Below are 19,793 nucleotides of genomic sequence, written 5' to 3'. Positions count from 1 at the left end.
AAAGCAGCAGTCAGGAGAGCAAAAGACATGCTACATTTGGTAAATCTTCTGCATAAGACCTCTTTAGATGTTACTTTGAGGACTAAGGTGGGCCTGACCCAAGCCATGGTGTTTTCAATTCCTCATATGTGTATGAAAGTGGGGCATTGAATAAGGAAGACCAAAGGAGAATCGATGCATTTGGAGTGTGAGAGTGGAGAAGAATATTGGAAGTACTGTGGACTGTTGAAAGGACAAATCTGTATTAGAGAAGTTCAGCCAGCGTGCTCCTTAGAGGCAAGGATGGCAAAACTTTGTCTTACATATATTACACTTGTTGTCAGGAGAGCCCAATCCCTGGAGAAGGACTTCATATTTAGTAAGGTAGAGGGGCAGCAAAAGAGAGGAAGGCTTTCAACACGATGGATTGACACAGTTGCTCCACCAGTGGGCTCAAGCATAGGAAAAGTTGTGAGGAAGTGTTTAGCTCTGTTATGCATATGAGCCCTATGAGTTGGAAACCAACTCAATGGCACCTAGCCGCAACATGAGGTGGACAACACCATGGCTGGATCAGGTACATCTTAGTCCTTTAAGTATGAGCCCTCTGAGTATTTGCTCAGCATACAGACTGAGTGTGGTGAGAGGATACAACTCTGATGCACACTTTTCCTGATTTTAATCCATGCAGTATTCCCTTGTTCGGTTCCCAAAACTTCCTCTTGATCCATGTACAGGTTCCCATTGAGCGCAATGAAGTGTTCTGAAATTCCCGTTCTTCTCAAGGGTGTCCATAGTTTGTTGTTATCCACACAGTAGAATGCCTTTGCATAGTCAATGAAGCAGAAGTAAACATCTTTATGGTAATCTGCTTTCAGCCAAGATCCATCTGACATTAGCCATGATATCCCTTGTTCCATGCTCTCTTCTCAGTCTGGTTGAACCTCTGGCATCTTCTCAAAGTAATGCTGCATCCATTGTTGGGTGATCTTTTGCAAAATTTTACTTGCTGGTGATAACAATGATATTGTTCTATAGTTTGAGCATTCTGTTGGGTCTCTTTTCTTTGGGATGGGTACAAATATTAATCTCTTCCCATCAGTTGGCCAAATGACTATCTTCCAAATTTCCTGGAATAGACAAGTGAGTGCTTGCAGCGCTTCATCAGTTTGTTGACATATTTCAATAAGTGTTCTATCAATTCCTGGAGCCTTTTTTTGGCTAATGCCTTCAGTACGACCTGAAATTCTTCCTTCAGTACCATTGGTTCTTACTCATATGCTACCTCTTAAAATGACTGAATGTCAACTGGTTCTTTTTGATCTAGTGACTCTGTGTATTCCATCTTCTTTTCATGCTCTCTGCATTAGTCAGTATTTTGCACATAGGATCTATCAATATTGCAACTCAAGGCTTGCATTTTTTTGAGTTCCTTTAGTTTAAGATATGGTGAGCATATGCTCTCTCTTTGGTGTTCTAACTCTAGGTCTTTATACAATGTCAAATATTACAATGAAATATGCAAGGAAGAAATTTGAAAAAAATGGAAAACTTCACCGGTGAGAAAAAGACCAGGCAAGTTAAGTCAAGGAATTTTTTGCATCATGGCAATGCCCCTGCTCACTCTTAAGGGTAGCAAGGACTCTCCGAGGAGGGTTGTGCTGAGAAATCTTTCCCCTACTTGCCTCTACAGCTCTAATCTTTCCCCTTCAGACTCTGTCTCTAAAGCCCAAAGCACCCTGGAACACTATTTGAGTCCCTTGAGGGAACCAAGACTGTTGCGTTGACATAGAGAACATCAAAAAGTGCAGACTTGTTCAAGGAAAAGTTAGGAAGATGGATACACCACTTTAAGATGTGTATAGATCAAGCTGAGGATATGTCAAACAGGGGCTTCACATGTTGATAATATTTTTGTTTAATAAAGGCTCCTATGATTTGATAGAAATGCTTTTTTATTCACCCTCCCTCATATTCTCTTGTAGCAAATAAAGGCACTTCTCTCTGGCCATCGTAATTGCAGTTCTCAGACTGTGGATCAGGTCTGGCCTGACAGCAGCACCTGGCCTTCGCAGCTGCTCGGAGGGACTCTGGTGTTAGTGGTCCTGAGCTGTTGACATGCTTTTCTCTTTCCCCACTGCAGTTTGCACCTCAAGTGGACTCACAAAGCCACCTCTTTTTGCTAATGTGTTGTTTCACCAGATCCCAGCAGTATACTAGGACACACATTAGCTCCAGCCCCGAGCAAGGAGGTTCACAGCAGTCACATTGACCTGAGAGACTCTGTTAATATTCCATCTCCAGAGTAACTGTGCACCAATCCAAAGCATAGCCATATGTGATCCTTTGCATATCCTACTTCCCAGAAATCATGGAAATAGTTCAAGAGCATAGAACTTCAAACCTTTCAAGAGGTGATCTGACTCACATACCGGCAGCATGAGTTAATGATGCATCATGAGCTGGGCATCTACATAGTGCAATAGTTATCTGATCAAAGGGAGGGTCAGGCTAGAGTTCTAGCCATGGGCCACCTCAGCCCTCTGGGTGAACTTGCCAGGAAAGGGTTCACCTGAATTCACCTCCTCCCTCATGCCTTGTCCATTGACTTCATCTCTGCTGCATGCCTCTTCGGTTCCCAGGTCAGCAATGCTAGCTCATGCCCTGTGTGCAAAATGGAAGATAGGAAAAAACTGCCTAAATACCTAAGAGATGCTAATGTACATTGTACAACAATGTATGTAACAGATCATGTGCAAATGTAACACACCTAAATGACAGTGGTCATACCTCACTACCCTCAGCTAGTTCACCCAAGCCCAGGGCGGGGTTGGTTCCTTGTCAAGCGTTTGAGGAGGGCTTTGATATCAGGACCATAGTGTGCTGCCAAGGCCCTGCTTCCCTTGGAACGCCATATGCAAATACCACATTTCCCTCTTCCTGGACCTTTATTCCTGAGCGCCCAAAGTCGACAACAACAGTCTCTCAGTGTTGGGGCAGCTTCCTTGGCCAGCACGGGCTCTGGTGTTACTCTAGTTTCTTAACTAGCCGACAGCGGCTTTTGCTGCTCTCATGTAATCTGGTCCTCCTGAAAGGCAGAATGGACCCCAGGCCATTGTTTCTGGGACAGGCTCTGCTATTCCTAGGGTGTGAGACTCAGAGCAAATCACTCTCCATGCTCTGGATTCCCACTGTAGCATAAACATCCAGATGAGATGATTAAGTAAAAGGACAAAACCCAAGAGAATCTTTGAAAGGCCAGAAATAATATCAAAAGGTGATGAAGTGTTGGAGACAGAGGAAAAGTTTTCTGGACTTCTTTTGTTTGAGGGATTCCATTACACAACGCATCTCTCGGATTCCCCTTTCCATAGTCTTGCGGCCCTCTGACCACAGCTGGGAAAATCAAATGTGGAGTTTGACCTTTAAATTGACTTTGAGATTGGGCCCATCTGAGTAACCCCAACCAATCTCTCTGCTTCAGGTTTCTTACTGTTAGAACATCTGCAAGGTCTCTTTGGTCATTTAAAGTCCCAGTGAGTAGAATGTGGAAGCTTCAGGTCTACCATAACCCTTTAGTATTTTTAATCCTTAATCTGTGGGTGGGAGTTCACTTTGTTAGGAGTCCTGGTGGCGTATTGGTTACATGTTGGGCTGCTAACCACAAGGTTAGCAGTTCAAGCCCACCAGCCTCTCTGAGGGAGAAAGACAAAAGACTTTTTACTCCTGTAACGGGTTACAGCCTCGTGAACCCGTAGGGGCAGGTCTACACTGTCAGCTAGGGTTGCTGTGAGTCGGAATCAGCTCAGTGGCAGTGAGTTTAAGTTTTGAATTGGCTTGGTTAATATGAACTTGTGCGTTACTGTACGCACTCCTGAGACAGCTATCTCGAATCACTGCTGTGGGCAAGACATAGTCCTGGTATGTTTAATTGAGTTAGTCATACCCTTGAAGGTAATAGGGGACAGTCTGATGCTAACACTCTTTTCTTGCTCTTCTATAACCCCCAGCCTTCAAGCCACCCCATCTACTCCTGAATGGAGCAGATCCCGTAAACCATGACTTTCCACAAACCTAGTGCTCAGAATTTCAGCTCGAATGCCTTTCTATTAGGAAGAATACTGAAAGTGGACTCTTGCCTTGTTTGAAAGCTAGTAAACGCCAAGCTGTTTCTTGTTTGGTTTGTTCTCAAGACAATGATACAAAGAAAAATACCACCGCTTAATAGGAATCTTCAATATTTAGAATTTTGACCTGGCTCCAGAGGAGAAAGGAGTAACATTTCTTTGGCTTTAGGTTTTATCTCCCAATCTGAGAACTGAAACCAGTGTCTGGCTTGGTAAATATGCAACAGTTGTGTCATTTTCATCCTTAAGGACAGTGGTTGTAGGGTACTGACGAGTTGGTTCCGACTCAGCAAAACACCACCGGTTCCACACAATCCTCACCACTGTTCTGATGTTTGAGCCCTTTGTTACAGCCACTTCGTGGGCCTTTCTCTTTCTCGCTGCCCCTCTACCTTACCAAGGTGATGCCTTTTCTCCGAGGCCGATCTCTCATACTAACATGCCCACAGCACATAAGATGAAGTTTTGCCATACTAAATTCAACACCGTCAAATTTCACATGTCACCCCTAAGTTTAAACCATGTTATATGATAAGTGTGTCATAAAAAAGTTCTCATATTTTAAAGAGTGCTTCTTTGATCACTGTTAGAAATCATCAGAGTCTACCTGTGAGATGAGGAAAATGTAGCAAAAAGAGACCAAAAGCCCTTTACAAATGTAAATGTTGAGCGCATTAAGGATCACCAAGTTCAGCCTCCAACAAATGACATCCGGCTTCCTCCTCCTGGCCTGGGTTTGCTATCTGCACGGAAGCATTCCTGAAAGGGCAGACCCGTAGGCTGGTGCATGCCAGGTCAGAGTTTGTCCCTGTGTGTTTAGGTTGAGGGGACCCTGGTCATGCAACTGGAGGGAGAACCCAGGCCCACTCCTAATGTCCTCTTTGCAGGAGCCCACTGCTAATGCTTATTTTTATCAGCCTGTCTAGTTTAGATGGTACATACCATTATATCTGATGTTCTTAGAAATACTATGTGATTGATAAGAGCCCAATAAAAATGGCTTTGTTTTATAAGTTAAACAATAACAAAACCCAAAACCGTGCTGACAGGAGTGTTTTCTAGCTTTTGTGACATTAGCAGGTGGACACTTTTTGTTTAGAGCAGTGGTTCTCAGCCTTCCTCATGCCACAACCCTTGAATACAGTTCCTCATGTTGTGGTGACCCCCCCAACCATCAAATTATTTTTGTTGCTACTTCATAACTGTAATTTTGCTACTGTTCTGAATCGGGCGACCCCTGTGAAAGGGAGAACCACTGGTTTCTAGAATTTTTGACACACTTTTAATGAATGAATACACAATGGACACACAAAAGGAGGGAAGCTTGCAGTGACATGGATTACTACTGTAGACAACAAAGGGCACAAATAAAGCAGTGGCCGTGAGGTGGCGCAGCTGTAGGCCACGGTTACCGTAATTCTGTTATCCGTGAAGTCCCAGTGAGTTGAACCAACACAACAATAGCATCATCCATGCCTTACAAATGCCCCCTCTTGCCATACCTTTTGTCTTATATTGATTTTTTCCATGATGAAGTTTTACTTTTTTGAGATGTCAACCTTTTTCCTTTTTAAAAAATGACTTCCGAGTCTTGTTTTGTGCTGAGAAAGCCTTTCTTCCTTCCAAAACTAAAAGCAAAATCATATTTCCTTTAATGTTTGAACTCTTTAAATATTTGACCCAGCTGGAATCTAAAACTTCTGATCCTTTTTCCCGTGTGTTTCTCTAGTTGTTTAAGAGCTTCCCACTGAATAATCCACGTGATCCCTAATGTGAAATACTAACTCCACTAGATACCAACTCCCCACAGCCAATGTGTCTTCTGGATTGAAGCATTACACTACTTTCTGCATCAGCCTTACACTATTTTTGTTTCAGAGGCTCTTCCATGGATGTTCCCATCCAGAAGCACTAGTCCTTCATTCCTCTGGTTTACAATTCCCCTGGGGCAGTGTTACCTGTTCTTCATTCACCATTCTTGAGACATCATTCTGCTCTGTGATTCCCAGTATCTTGACCAACTGCAAACAAGTTGCCTAACTCTTGTGCCTCAGCATCATAATAGGTTGAAAATAGTGGAGTGCATTTAAATTATGTCTATATCTGGAAATCAAAAATACTAAAAAAAATTATACATTTAAGTCTGGAAAGGAAACTACAGAGTTAACCAGGAATAAGAAATGTACTGCAAGGGAAATTCCCTGTTGTGGCTTTTGGTCCAAAGTCTGTTCCTATTGATTAGCCCTGTGTTCCTTCCTGCCTGTTTACTTTGGCATACCGAATGCGCTCGTCCATCACACATTCAATTACAGAGCACATACCATGAAACCACGGCACTGGGAAGGACTGAACCTGGCTCCCCAAAGTTATCTCAACTGGAAAATTCCTATCTTCAGGAAATGTTAGAGAAAAACTGGTCAGATTGTTTTTAAGGTTGAATAGCCTAAACAGAAGTCACAACCCTTTCAAAGGACCAAACCTGCCTTCCAGAATTTAAAGAATGAGCACAGAAATTTGAATTATAGAAGTGATTTAATTTAGTTATTTAAAGGAGTGAGGGGGGAACGCACATTCTTTTTTTTAAATTTTAAACAAGAAGTTTATTTAAACAACAAGATGCTTGACTTGAAGGGACAACTATCCAGGCTTCATTTCTTTGAGAGTAATTTACCCCTACTTACAGACAGATTGCCCTACATGTAATAGCTACGTACAAAAAAGTTATAAAATTGTCCTTGGTTTTACAATGATAAATAAAAAACATTAAAATTCTCCAATCCAACAAGGTATGCAAGGATTTTTTTTATGTCGTTGTTTTTTGTTGTTGTTGTTGTTAAACAGTGAGAGCAAAATAACTTACTGGAATATAGAGAGAGGAGCTGAGTGAGCATGCCACTGATGGTGGGGAGGGGGGGGGTTCACAGAGCCAGTGTTTCCCCTTCCTATCTCCACTTGGTGTCGATCAAAACATACCATTGGCCATTTAGTTAAAAAAAAAAACCGAACAAAATAAACAAAGGGAAAAAATGCCATATGCGTGTGCCCATGCACCAGTTACTTTATGTACAATAAAGGAATGGGGAAGGGGAAATAAGAGAAAGTATACTGTAGTTGTCAGGAGGTGGTGCAACCAAATTGTGGTTTTCTGATAGAGAATGGTTTCTTGGTCGGAAGGAAGAGAGTTCTGGAGGAAAGGAGCAGGCTCCCTTTTAGAAGACGCCTCCTGTCTGCTGCTGGAACATATCATCGTCCATTTCCAACTGCAGGTGTGTCTGTTTCATTGATTGGCTGTCCGTCCAATCAGAATCTGATCTGCCTCATTGACAAACCCTGTCGTTCACAATAGGCTTTCATTAGTTTGCTAAGTGGCGTATGCCTCTTAATCTTAAACTGCACCACGGAACCATCCTGCCCCGCCACCTTCAAATTAATGTGATCGTTGTTCTCAGTCTTGACTCCTTCCTTGGGTTTCTCGTCGGCCATGGCGAGCGCCGAAGTCTCCTCAGCTGCCGCTTCACAAAAGAGGTACCAGGTCCGCACCAAAGGAGCACACAGGCAGCTCCAGGAGCGGCAGAAGAAGGAGGCGGCCGAAAGCACATTCTAAATGTTAGATATTAAGAGATTGGCTCAATAAAGTAGGATACCTTTCTATTAAGGAATTCTCAACTAGGCAGCAGTTAAAAACTTGCCATATATACTTGAGTGTAAGCCGACCTGAAAATTAGCCAAGACACCTAATTTTACCACAAAAACTGCATTTAAAATGTGCCGAAAAGCTCAGTTTATACACAAGTATAGATGGTAGGTTTCAGAGCTGGTTCGTACTCAGACTGGATGAAACACCCATGCTGTGAGTACCCAAAACACCATCCTGCCCCTGCATTGGCCCCTAGCAGCCTGTCTGGTTCTGGCTTGCTTAATTGCCTGGCCTCCTTGCAGACAGGGCACGCCCCACTCAGTCACTGCTCCGTCCTCAGGGTCCACCCGAGTGTCTTCTACAAGCCAGCTGCCAGTGAGTTGACCCCAACTCGTGATGGCCCATGGGTGCCGGTGTAGGACTGTGTCCAGTGGGTTTGCAGTGGCTGATGACATTTCAGAAGTCGACCGCCAGGCTTTTCTTCCAAGATGCTGTGAGTGAAGTTGAGCTGCTGGCCTTGGGATTAGCAGGCAAGTATTTAGCTACTTGCTCAAGCCCTGGTGGTCTTGAATAGGAGAGGCGCTTACTTTGTTTCTGGAATGGCAACCGCTTGGTTGCAAACCAAGATCAGAATAGGGTCATTTTTTTCCCCATAACTTTCCAGGGAGATACTCTTGATTCTTTTCCATGATTGGGGACCCCTTTTCTGCCAAGGGCCATTTGAATATTTGTAACATCACTCGAGGCCCATCTGTTCAAACAATGAACTCGCCCTTTATGGGATGACAGAGGGCCCTGGTTGGACTGCTAGCTGCAAAGTCAACAGTTGGAAACCACCAGCTGCTCCAGGAAGAAAGACGGGGCTTTCTCCTCCTAGAAAGAGTTACAAGCCTCGGAAATTCGCAGGAGCAGTTCTGTCCTACATAGGTCACGCAAAGTCAGAATGGGCAGATGGCAGTGAGTCTGCCTTTTTCTGAACTGTGATGCTGGAACGGCTTCTCTTTGGTGAGGCAGGTGCTGCCAGCTGGTACTGATGATCCTGTGGACTGCCCTCAATGAGCTCTGGTGGAGTACTGGTTCTATGTTAGGCTGCTAGCCCAAGGCTAGCATTCCGAACCACCAGCTGCTCCGCTGGAGAAAGACCAGGCTTTCTGCTCCTGGAAGCACTGAAACCCGCAGGGGCAGTCCTCTCCTGCCCCGGAGGGTCACTGTGAATCGGCAGCCAGTGACTCAGCTCTAGGCCAGGGCTCCCCCGGCTCCCCCACTGTATTGGACAGGGTTCTCTAGAGAGACAAACCAGATTGCTAGTAATTATATATAAATATATTTATATAGATAGATATATAATTCAAGAAATGAACCGTTAAATTATGTACAGATAGCTAATACAAGAAATTAAGAGTTAAATTATAAAGCAGTGAGACACTAGCAGTCCTTCAAGGCTTGAGAGCTGCCAGTTGCCAGTCCCCTTCTGTAGAGGGAGCTGGGATATATATACCCAGGCAGCAAACAGCAAGGCCGGTCTCCAACTGTCATCAACTGTCGGTCCCCAGCTCCAGAGACAAACATTCCAATCGTGTGGGCTTAACGCGACCTCAACTTACAGCGACACAGTCCACAGGCTAGGCATCCCACAGGTAGTGTACCCCTTTAAACTGAGGCACAGAACAAGCAAGGTGAGGCTCACCGAGCCATTTATCCCTCTGCCCTTCAGTTAATCCTACTTGTGTTTATCGGCCAGGCTGGCACAATAAACTATAGCACCCACCCCTCGCTTTCAGCAAAGGTTCGCAGTGCGGATGCCCATCATAATCACCTTTAGGATTCGTGTCTACAGTTATCATTTACAAATGTCTCCCAAGTGGTTCTGATGCACACACCCCAGCTCAAAATCACCCCATCCAGGTGCCAGGGAGTGCAAGCAGACGCCAGCAGCCTCACGTGAGAAATGGATTACTCTCGCACTGCCCTGGGCGGGGCTTCCTAGCTTCTTCCTTCCCCACCCACCCCTGCTTTCCCCACACCACTTTTCTGCACGCAGGGACACCTTTAGTCTCATTTCCTGATCTTCAAGCCCCGGCCACGGTGCTGTCCACACCCCGGAGGCAGGCGGGGATGCGGCAGACCGGACTTGCCCTTGTGGCCTTGGCTGCCTGGGTGGCTTTTCCTGCCTCAGAAGGTGAGTGGGCAGCGGCCATCCAGGCCTCTAGGGGAAGGGGTATCTCTCCTGACAGCCCTGGGCACGTGGGGGCAGGAGACCGCCAGGATTTGGGGGGCAGGGATTTCTATCTCTTCTGGTTGGAGTTTCCAGGGTGTTTCTGCAAGATTTTCTTACGAGGGACTTCGAAGGAGAGGTTCTGACCAACTCAGACAATCAGAACAGACCCAAAAGTTTGGCATGGGAGCTAAATGGCGAAAGAGTGGGGCGAGGCCTGGAATGGGAGGCTCGGGAGAGGGGCTCGAGGCCCGTCCGGAGCCTGATGTGGGTGATTGCATCTTGTCCTTAGACTCGTCTCCCACATCCAAAGCCCAGGGTTGCCCTTGTTTGGACTTTGCCGGGGCAATGGTTTGGTTGCAAGCAGGGAGCGCTGCTCTTTATTCTCCTTCAGAGGGAGACTATGCTCCTAGCAGGTCCATCGACCTGTCATTTTCCCTGTTCCAGTCCACCTACATTTGACAGATTCGTGTTGTACAGGTTTGGCTTTCATCCATCATGTCTGAACCAGGAAGACCCGGTTCAGAGTCCTGTTTACAAGAGAAGGGCCGAGACTTACTCTAGATGCCCAAGAGGAACCCGCAGGAGGGATTCTTGTTTAAACAGCGGAGTTTGTTTATATGGGCCGAGTGGGTTAAATGACAATTAGCTGCTAATGGAAAGTTTGCTGGTTGGAGCCCACCAGTCCTTCTGTCTGCTTCTGTAAAGATCTGCAATCTCGTAAGCCCTATGGGAAGGCTCAGAGCTGTCCCTGTCGGCTCACCAGCAGCGATTTCCTATGGGTTTGCTCCAAGAGTTATTTGTCCAGCAAAGGATGAAACCCTCCACGTGGGGAACACTCTGACATGCTTCTTGTCCTGGCGACAGTGTTTAAAAAGCCCCCTCCTAGGAGTGCAGAGTGGAGACCCAAAGCCCATCTGTAGGCAACTGAGAAGTGCCATGGGGAGGAGACGAGCCAGTCAGGGTGCAGTGTAGCAATAATGAAACATACAACTTTCCTCTAGTTCCTAAATGCTCCCCACCCCACGCCTCCCCTATCATGATCCCAATTCTACCTTATAAATCCGGCTGGACCAGAGGATGTACACTGGTACAGATAGGAACTGGAAACACAGGAAATCCAGGATGGATGATCCCTTCAGGACCAGTGGTGACAGTGGCGATACTTGGAGGGTGGAGAGAGGGTGCGTTGGAAAGGGGGAACCGATTATAAGGATCTACATATAACCTCTTCCCTGGGGGATGGATAACAGAAAAGTGGGTGAAGGGAGACTTTGGACAGTGTAAGATATGACAAAATAATAATAATTTATAAATTATCAAAGGTTCATGAGGGAGAGAGGAGCAGGGAGGGAGGGGGAAAACGAAGAGCTGATATTAAGGGGTAGAGGAGAAAGCAAATGTTTTGAGAATGATGATGGCAACAAATGTACAAATGTGCTTGACACAATGGATGGTTGGATGGACTGTGATAAGAGTTGTACGAGCCCCCAATAAAATGATTTTTTTTAAGTCCCCTCCTAAAGGGTAGAGGAAAGCCTCTATTATTCATCTCTTAATCCAGATCTGCGACAACAAAACAAAAACTGTCTGGAGAAAAGTATGCCAATTTCTGGGGGGAAACAAAGAAACACACCAGAGTTGACTGATAACGTCAGGGCAGCCGTAAGCTTTCTGAACAGAGCGCTATGGACGCGAATGTTTCGATCTGACCCAGAAAGCGGGGAGCAGGAGGAAGGCGCACGTACTGCGTGAGCTGCATGCATGTAAATGGAGCGTGTGACTGCGTTTGGATGAAAGGGAATCGAGTCCACAGTCGTTCTCACTACCGTCTGAGGAAACTCCAAGTGCAGGTACTTACTACCGGCACCAAATGACTAAAATGTCCTTAGAAACGTGCCTGTTGGCCATGTGATCCGGAGAGATCCGTCCCAGGAGGACTGCGTGTTGGGGAAAGTAGACGGTCAGCAAACAGGAGGAAGACTGTCGTGGAGACAGACTAACACCTTGGCTGCCACAGGGGACACCAACAGAACCATCGTGAGGCTGGCGCAGGCCCTGGCAGGGTTTGGCTCTGTGGTGCATCAAGTCACTGTGTGTGGGAACCCACTGGAAGGCACCAAACAGCAACACGTGCCGATTTCTCTCTGCCATCTTTCTCAAGCTTTACGCAGGACACATTCTCTAAGTCTACGACAGAGGGGGGATAGTTTTGTTTGGTCAACCTGTTAAAATACTGCTGGAGGCACAGGGAATCCAGGGTGGATGATACCTTCAGGACCAAGGGTGTGAGGGACGATGCTGGGAGAGTGGAGGGTGAGTGGGTTGGAAATGGGGAACTGATTACAAGGAGCCACATGTGACCTCCTCCCTGGGAGATGGACGGCAGAGAAGGGGGGGGAGGGAGACTCCGGATAGGGCAAGATATGACAAAATAACAATGTATAAATTACCAAGGGCACATGAGGGAGAGGGGAGCGGGGAGGGAGGGGGAAAAAAAAAGGACCTGATGCAAAGGGCTTAAGTGGAGAGCAAATGCTTTGAGAATGATTGGGGCAGGGAATGTGCGGATGTGCTTTTACAATTGATGTGTGTATATGTATGAATTGTGATAAGAGTTGTATGAGCCCCTAATGGTTTTTAAAAAATGCAAAAAAAAATACTGAGGCAACATGTTTGAACAGGCAGAGTATACACACACACACACACACACACACAGCACACCACACACAGAGGCATAAACACACATGTCATTTTATTAGGGGCTCATACAACTCATCACCCTCCATCCACACAGCAATTGTCTCAAGCACATCTGTACATTCATCGCCCTCATCATTCTCAAAACATTTGCTCTTCACTTCAGCCCTCGGCATCAACTCCCCATTTTTCCCACTCCCCCCTCCCTCATTACACGTGGCATTTTTAAGCTCCTCTTAAAAAAACAGCTGGGCTAATAAGAGTTTCTCGCTCCTTGGCCAGAACTGGCTCGGGCAGGGCAGCCTGGGCCTGATAGCCACAAGTTCTCAAGTTTGTCTCTGTCCTCTCCGGCCCTGTTGTCCTCCTATGTTTGTTTGTTTGTTTAAGGGTTGCTCTGGGGACCTCCATAGATAGAGTGCACCATAGAATGGGCTTATATCACTGAGCAGAGGAACTAGCTTGATTTTTTCATTCCTCTCAGATTATTTGATCATGTCACTTTGCCGTTTCTGACATTCTCGAGGGGAAAAACATCCCCCGCTCTAATATTGGAACTCACTTCGACTGTTTCTCAGGAGTCTACCTGTGAACGCCATGCCCCTCGTTTTGGCAGCTCCACTCATCTCCAAAACCTTTGGCACAGAGCTGTAAACCAAGAAAAGAAAAAGATATGTGTGTCCTCCGTCCAGGTTCCTGACTTATTTCCAGCTGTCCCCACAGTGGTAGCTGCCCTCCAGGAGAGGGCAGGCAGATGGACAGAGTCCTGGGAGACAGGTGGGCCGCAAAGGCAGGAGGGTAGAAGAAGATACAGTTGGTGATGGGCATGAAGAGATGGAGCTGAGGCGACATAGCAGCGAGTAGTTGCACAGGCTAGGTAGTTTCAGGTGCTAGATACAAGCCTGTCTCCCACTAATGACTTCCCAGCCCAGCATCCCCTTCAAGTGTCAAGAACAGAGGAAATGCTACTGAAGCTGTGAAGACAGAAGCACACGCCCGTTGATTTTTTCTAAGGCCGAGTGACCCACAGGCAGATCACATTGTCTGAGAAGGCCCTACCTCAGCTGTAGAAAGTAGGGCTGTTGGGTTATAAGACACCAGGCTAGAACTAAAGACTCTTGTGGAACTTGGAGGGGCAGCACAACGGGGACTAAGGGCTCTGGGCTGGGGGTGGGGGGTGGGGAGACAGGACTGGGTGGGGAAGGCCGTGGGGAACACCCAGCATTGTGGGAAAGGAGGTCTAAGTGGCTAGTGCAAGTGTTGCAGTCTTGCAAGCAGAGGAGGCCTGTGCTCATTTGGGAAAAATGCATTGTGTTCCATCAGGTAGCAACTGGTTATTATCATCATGGAGTTTCAAATGGCCATCCTGATGGGCTGGCTCAGTAGCTGGGCTTCCCAAGGTGCTCTGCCTACACCAGGAAGCTGTTTATTTATCCACAGTTAAATGCCTTGGCTCCTACCCAAAGGAAGGGAGGGAACTTTCCGCACCTGCTGACGTGGTTGCTGGCTCCCGGAACTCAATGTTGAGTCCATGAAAGTGCCCATCATCCAATCTCAGTGGCTCAGAGCCAGATTGTTCTAATTCACAGTCTAGGGCTCTGTGGGCCTGCTGATATTTATACCACATTAAGACCAAAAGTCTACAGTGCCAGCAGAAGTGGGGGTGGGGGGGTGATTCATCAAGTCCCCAATTGGCTGCCTCCTAACAATCTACTTTCTCAGAGCGGGGTTGCTCTCAGAAGCCTGTCACCTGCATCCCAAAGCACAATATGACTCTAAGAACAGGTGTTTTTACTTGAGAATTCAGCACAATGTTTACTGGTCACTGCTATCCCTCTAGACTCGTGGCGACCCTGGGTTTGGAGAGCAAAGCAGATCTGGGGTTTCAAGGTTATGAACGTTCAGCAGCAGATCCCCAGGCCTGTCTTTTCAGATGCTTCTGGGTGGGTTTGAAATACCGACCTTTCAGGCTAGGTGCTGAGCACGTAATAGTTTGTACTAGCCAGGGACTCCTTTGCACAGTTGGGACGCCTCCTGTCACCAGGAGTGGTCCCTGAGGAGCACGGTATGACTTCCCCCGTAATTTGCCCTTTAGCTCCTCTCTGATGTGCCCAGTAGTTCTCACAGTCCGGGTTCAGTCCCATTGTTCCCTTGGCTCTCAAATTTGCTTCCCAAATGTTGTAATTATAACTAGAGGACAGGTCAGGAATGATTATGTTCCTTTCTATGTCTGGCAAGACAATGTGGTATATTAGGGTACCAACCACCTCATATGTAAGTAACATATGGGCCCCTTTCAGAGAAAACAGTCTGTTCACTTTCGATGTTGACTTTGAAGTCGTTCTACTATGCCATGTCAACATAGCCAGGCTTAAAACCCCTTGTGCATAGTTACGCCTTCTCCAGTTATACAACCCAAATACATTTAAAATATGTTATTTATTTCATATGTTTAAAAAACCCCACAACCCCAGCAAACTACAAACAATTTAAACTCAATATAATGGGTGATGCTAAAGCCATCATCCCAAGCATGGATGTTGGTCAAGCATGGCCATTTGTCAAGGGCAGTTTTTTGGTGTGTTTTGTATGCATATATCGCCATGTGCATTTACTACCATGTATAGAATGAGGCAGGCTTCTCCCTACCTCTGACCACCTTCTAATTTGGACCTCTCTTAGCATGAATGTATTATAAAATTCTACTCCATTCTTGATTGATTGGATAATCACAGTAGGATAGAACTTGGACACACTACTAGGATAAACACAAAAGCAAATTGAAGAATTCTCCAAGTGCTCTTTGAACATGGCGATCCAGAAGACCCAGAGCATGCTTCTTTGCAGACTATCCCTGAAGTGCTGTGCCCAGAGTCAGGAATGGGTCTGCAGAGTTCGCCAGTGCCGGGAACATATCCGTGAGCCTCCCCAGATGCTATGAGACACACTTTGAGAAATGTTGGCATATTGAGCAGACTGGGGACTATGGACTCCAAACGGCTAAGAAGTTCAACTATATGAACTTGGAGAAGAGTCTCTGGTGGTGCAAAGGATTAAGCATTGGACAGCTACGAGCGGAAAGGTTGGCAGTTTGAACCCACCCAGAGGGACCTGGGAAGACCAGTCTGGTGATCTGCTTCCAAAGGGTCACAGCCTTGAAAACCCACTGGAGCTTCTCTACTGCGCACACGTGGGGCCCAGCAGGGCCACCCTGACTCAGCATTGGCTGGACAGCAACTAACAACAGCGGTGACCTCAGAAAAGTACTTATTTCTCTAAGCCGCCATATTCTTCTTTGTAAAATACGAGGTAGCATTGCCTCTCACCTAGTAATTCGCATGATGAAATGAGATCATGTATGAAAAGTGCCTGGCATATAGTAGTTATTCAATGACTTGCCAGTACCCTTCTCCTTTTCCCCACAAGGTTCTCTTGCCTGCTGATAATATTTAATTAAACTGACCAAAAATCTAAAAATCCAATACCTAAAATTACAAAAATTATAAAAGTAATAAATGTTCAATGTATATTTTTAAAATACAAAGATATACAGTATAAACATGGAAGTATACCTTCTCCATTGCTTTAATTCCTGTCCCTTCTCAGGAGCCCTGGTGGCATAATTGGTTACTCACTAGGCATCTAACCACAAGGTCAGCAGTTCAAAGCCAGCAGCCGCTCCGTGGGAGAGAGATGAGGCTTTCTACTGCTATAAAGAGTTACATTTTTTGAAATCCACAGAAGTTCTACTTTCTCCTCTAGGGTCACTATGGGTTAGAATGGAATTGATGGCTGTGTGAGATAGTTAAGGTTTATTGTGCCAACCTGGCTGATAAACACATGTGGGGTTAATTGAAGGGCAGAGAGATAAATGGCTCGGTGAGCCTTGCCTTTCTTGTTCTCTGATGGTCAGACCAGGATGCAGCTGCCTTAGCCAATTCCCTGCTTCAGCTGGCAAGGCTCACTTCCTGCAAGACATCCCTAAGGAGAAGCCACATGGACCTACCCCGATGCAGCCCTGGGTGCTGAAACAGCCGTGTGGAGACTACTGACAGTGCTGAGATGCCTACACATTCACTGATTCAGCTTTCCTCCTGCAGTTGGCATCATTGCATGTGTTTTGTGAGATGGAGGAGGACTTTGTGGATTGGTGTCGGACATATGGGTTAATGTTGGACTTGTGGGTTTGGGCAGCACTGGGCTGGGATGTTTTCTTGCTGTGCACTTACTCTTTATCTAAAACTCCTTCTTATACATGAGTTTCTGTGGATTTGTTTCTCTAATGTACCCAGACTAACACAGTGTGAGTTTAGAGTTCTGTTTTTTTCCCCCCTTAGAAGTAATACTCCTTTGGTTTCTACATAGATTTTTATTATCTCCTCTAAGCATTTGAAAATATAATGATAAGTTTTTTTTAAAAAGTTTTGCTACTAGGGTTCTAGCTTATACATGCAAGAGTTTATTTGAAACAATACGTATTTAAAATTTCTCTGTAACCAGATAAAGATGAGCATATTCCTGAGAGAACTTGTGTGCCCCCCTTCATTGAATCCAACAGAAGGAGATGGGGGTGGAAGGGGGAGGCAAACAAAAAGGATAATAAAAAGAGTACAAAATAAAATGGATAAAAAATAAATTTAACAAATAATAAAACAATTGTTGTGTAACAATATCAGAAAAAATGGAATTTAAGCAAAACATTGAAATAGGAATAGAAGGATACACAGAATCATTTACCAAAGAGATCTGGGGTCTTAAAGTTAAACAAGCATCCATCTAGCAGGGAAGCAAATAAGCCCACAGGGAAGAAGCACACCATGAGCGTGTGTGATCATGAAGTGTTGACGGGATCAGGTATCAGGTATCAAAAGATCCAAAACAAACAATTACATCGGTGTGAACAAGGGGGTTGGAGTGGAGACGCGAAGCCGATCTGTAGACAATTTGACATCTCCCCCCCCTCCCCCCCACAGAAGGGCTACAAGGAAGGAACAATTCAACCAGGGTGCAGAATAGCACTGATGAAACACACATCATTTCTCTAGCTCTTAGATGCTCCCCCGCCTACCATGACTCAGTTCTACCTTACAAATCCGGCTAGACCGGAGTACACACATTGGTACAGATAAGAGCTCTCGACACATGGAATTCAGGACAGATAAACCTTCAAGAACAATAGTGGGAGTAAGCAATATCTTGTGGGTAGGGGGATGGAGGGAGGGATAAAGGTTGGATAGTTAGCTGCCACCCCCCAGCAAGGGGACAAATAACAGAAATATGGATGAAGGGAGACAATGAACAATGTAAGACACAAAATAACAGTAATATAAAATTGATCAAGGACTCACGGGGGGGAGGGGCAGGGAGAGAGAGGTAAAGGAGGAGCAGATACCAAGGGCTCAAGTAGAAAGAAAATGTTTTAGAAATGTTGATGGCAACATATGTCCAAGTGTGCTTAATACAGTCGAGTGATGGATTATTATAAGATTTGTAAGAACCCCAATAAAATGATTAATAAAATACAACCATTTCAAGAATTCGCATATACTCAAGAAGTGGAGGAAGAAATCCAAGCTGCACTGGCATTAGCTAAAAACATGGCAGAGAACGTGAGGAATGCCAGCTGAAATCTTTCAACAGCTGATGAGGCCCTGAAAGACTCATCTATGCCAAGCAGTTTGGAAGACAGCTATCTGGCCAATGGGCTGGAAGAGATCCGTTTTTGGATGACCCAATTGACTGTGAAAATTATTGGAAAATTCCATTAATGTTACAGGCAGGTAAATATTGCTGGATATCATTTTTAAATGGTTGATCCTTTCACCATACTTATTAAATCTGTAAGGTGAGCAAGTAATCTGAGGAACTGGGTTATCTGAGGAAGAACATGGCATCAGGATTGGAGGAAGGCTAAGTAACAAGCTGTGGTGTTTAGGTAGCACAACCTTGCTTGCTGCAAGTGAGGAGGATTTAGAATACTTGCTGATGAAAATGAAGAACTGCATACTTTGCTCTGGTGTTGGTTTCACAGCTCAGTGTAAAGAGAGCCCAAATCCTCAGAACTGCAACAACAGCCAACATTGTGAGAAAAGGACAAATGATTGAAGTGTCAAGGATTTCACTTTTCTTGGATCCACAATCAATGCTCATGGAAGCAGCAGTCAAAAGATCCATACATGTATTGCATTGGGCAAATCTGCACAAGACCTTTTAAAATGTTGAAGAGCAAGATGTCCCTTTGAAGCCTCAGGTGTGCCTGATCCAATCCGTGGTATTTCCTATCTCTTCATGTACATGTGAAAGTTAGAGAATGGATAAGGAAGACAGCAAAAGAATCAACACATTTGCATATGGTGCTGACAAAGAACAAACAAATCTGCCTTGGAAGAAGTACAGCCAGAATACTACTTCGAAAGGAGAGTGGCGAAACTCCATCTCACATTGGACATGTTGCCAGGAGAGACCAGTCCGTGGAGAAGGATGTCACGCTCGGTAAAGTGGAAGGTTCGGCAAAAAAAAGATGGCGATAGAATGACACGTGACTGCAACAAGGGGCTTATACAAAACGGTGTTTGTCAAGATGGCTTAGGACTGGGCAGCGTTCCATATTTTGTACAGAATGTCTCTATGAGTCAGAATCGGCTTGAGGACACCTAGCCACAAAACCATAAATGGAGGGAAATAGCTTCATTTACTCTTACACTTATGTGACAATACTTATCCTCTGTGGAAAAAATAAATTTCAGACTTTCACCACACAGAAAATAAATTGTAGAAATACAAAGTAAAACTTTAAAAATCAAATGTATTTCAATAGAATTGACTAGAGAAGGATTTGCAAAATTAGACATTAAATACCAATTGCAAGGAAATGTATTCAAGCAAACTTAAAAGATAAACTATCAAATGAGAGGAAATACTTATTTATATTTAACAAATATTTTCTAATATTTGACAAAATATTAATCAAAAACCAAACTCACTGCCATCAAGTCAATTCTAACTCAATGCAACTCTCCTTTTAATATTCAAAATATTGTGTATCTATAAATAAATGATTTAAATGGACAAAAATAGGAATTTCCAATTCAAAGAAGAAATTTGAATGACCAAAAACTCACCACAGGTACAAGTTTAA

The 19,793-nt window shown here is 45.0% G+C and overlaps 2 protein-coding genes across 2 annotated transcripts in view; one reads left to right on the top strand and one right to left on the bottom strand.

The window, feature by feature from the left end:
• Positions 1-7,315: 7,315 nt before the first annotated feature.
• Positions 7,316-7,644, bottom strand: LOC142440769 (small ubiquitin-related modifier 2-like). Its single transcript, XM_075543016.1, has 2 exons — positions 7,441-7,644; positions 7,316-7,370 (listed from the first exon to the last, which is right to left on the bottom strand). The coding sequence occupies exons 1-2, from the start codon at positions 7,587-7,589 to the stop codon at positions 7,316-7,318; spliced, it is 204 nt and encodes a 67-aa protein (XP_075399131.1). The 5' UTR covers positions 7,590-7,644.
• A 2,214-nt stretch (positions 7,645-9,858) lies between these two features.
• The window catches only part of CCL28 (C-C motif chemokine ligand 28), a 34,779-nt gene continuing 24,844 nt past the window's right edge, over positions 9,859-19,793 (top strand). Inside the window, exon 1 of the mRNA XM_075542648.1 lies at positions 9,859-9,922. Coding sequence (XP_075398763.1) covers positions 9,859-9,922 — 64 coding nt within the window. The remainder of the gene's footprint in view (positions 9,923-19,793) is intronic.

Source organism: Tenrec ecaudatus, chromosome 2 (assembly GCF_050624435.1).
Source record: "Tenrec ecaudatus isolate mTenEca1 chromosome 2, mTenEca1.hap1, whole genome shotgun sequence".
Classification (NCBI taxonomy): Eukaryota; Metazoa; Chordata; class Mammalia; order Afrosoricida; family Tenrecidae; genus Tenrec; species Tenrec ecaudatus.
Note: the sequence above shows the minus strand (reverse complement) of the source record. Positions and strands in the feature narration are given on the sequence as shown.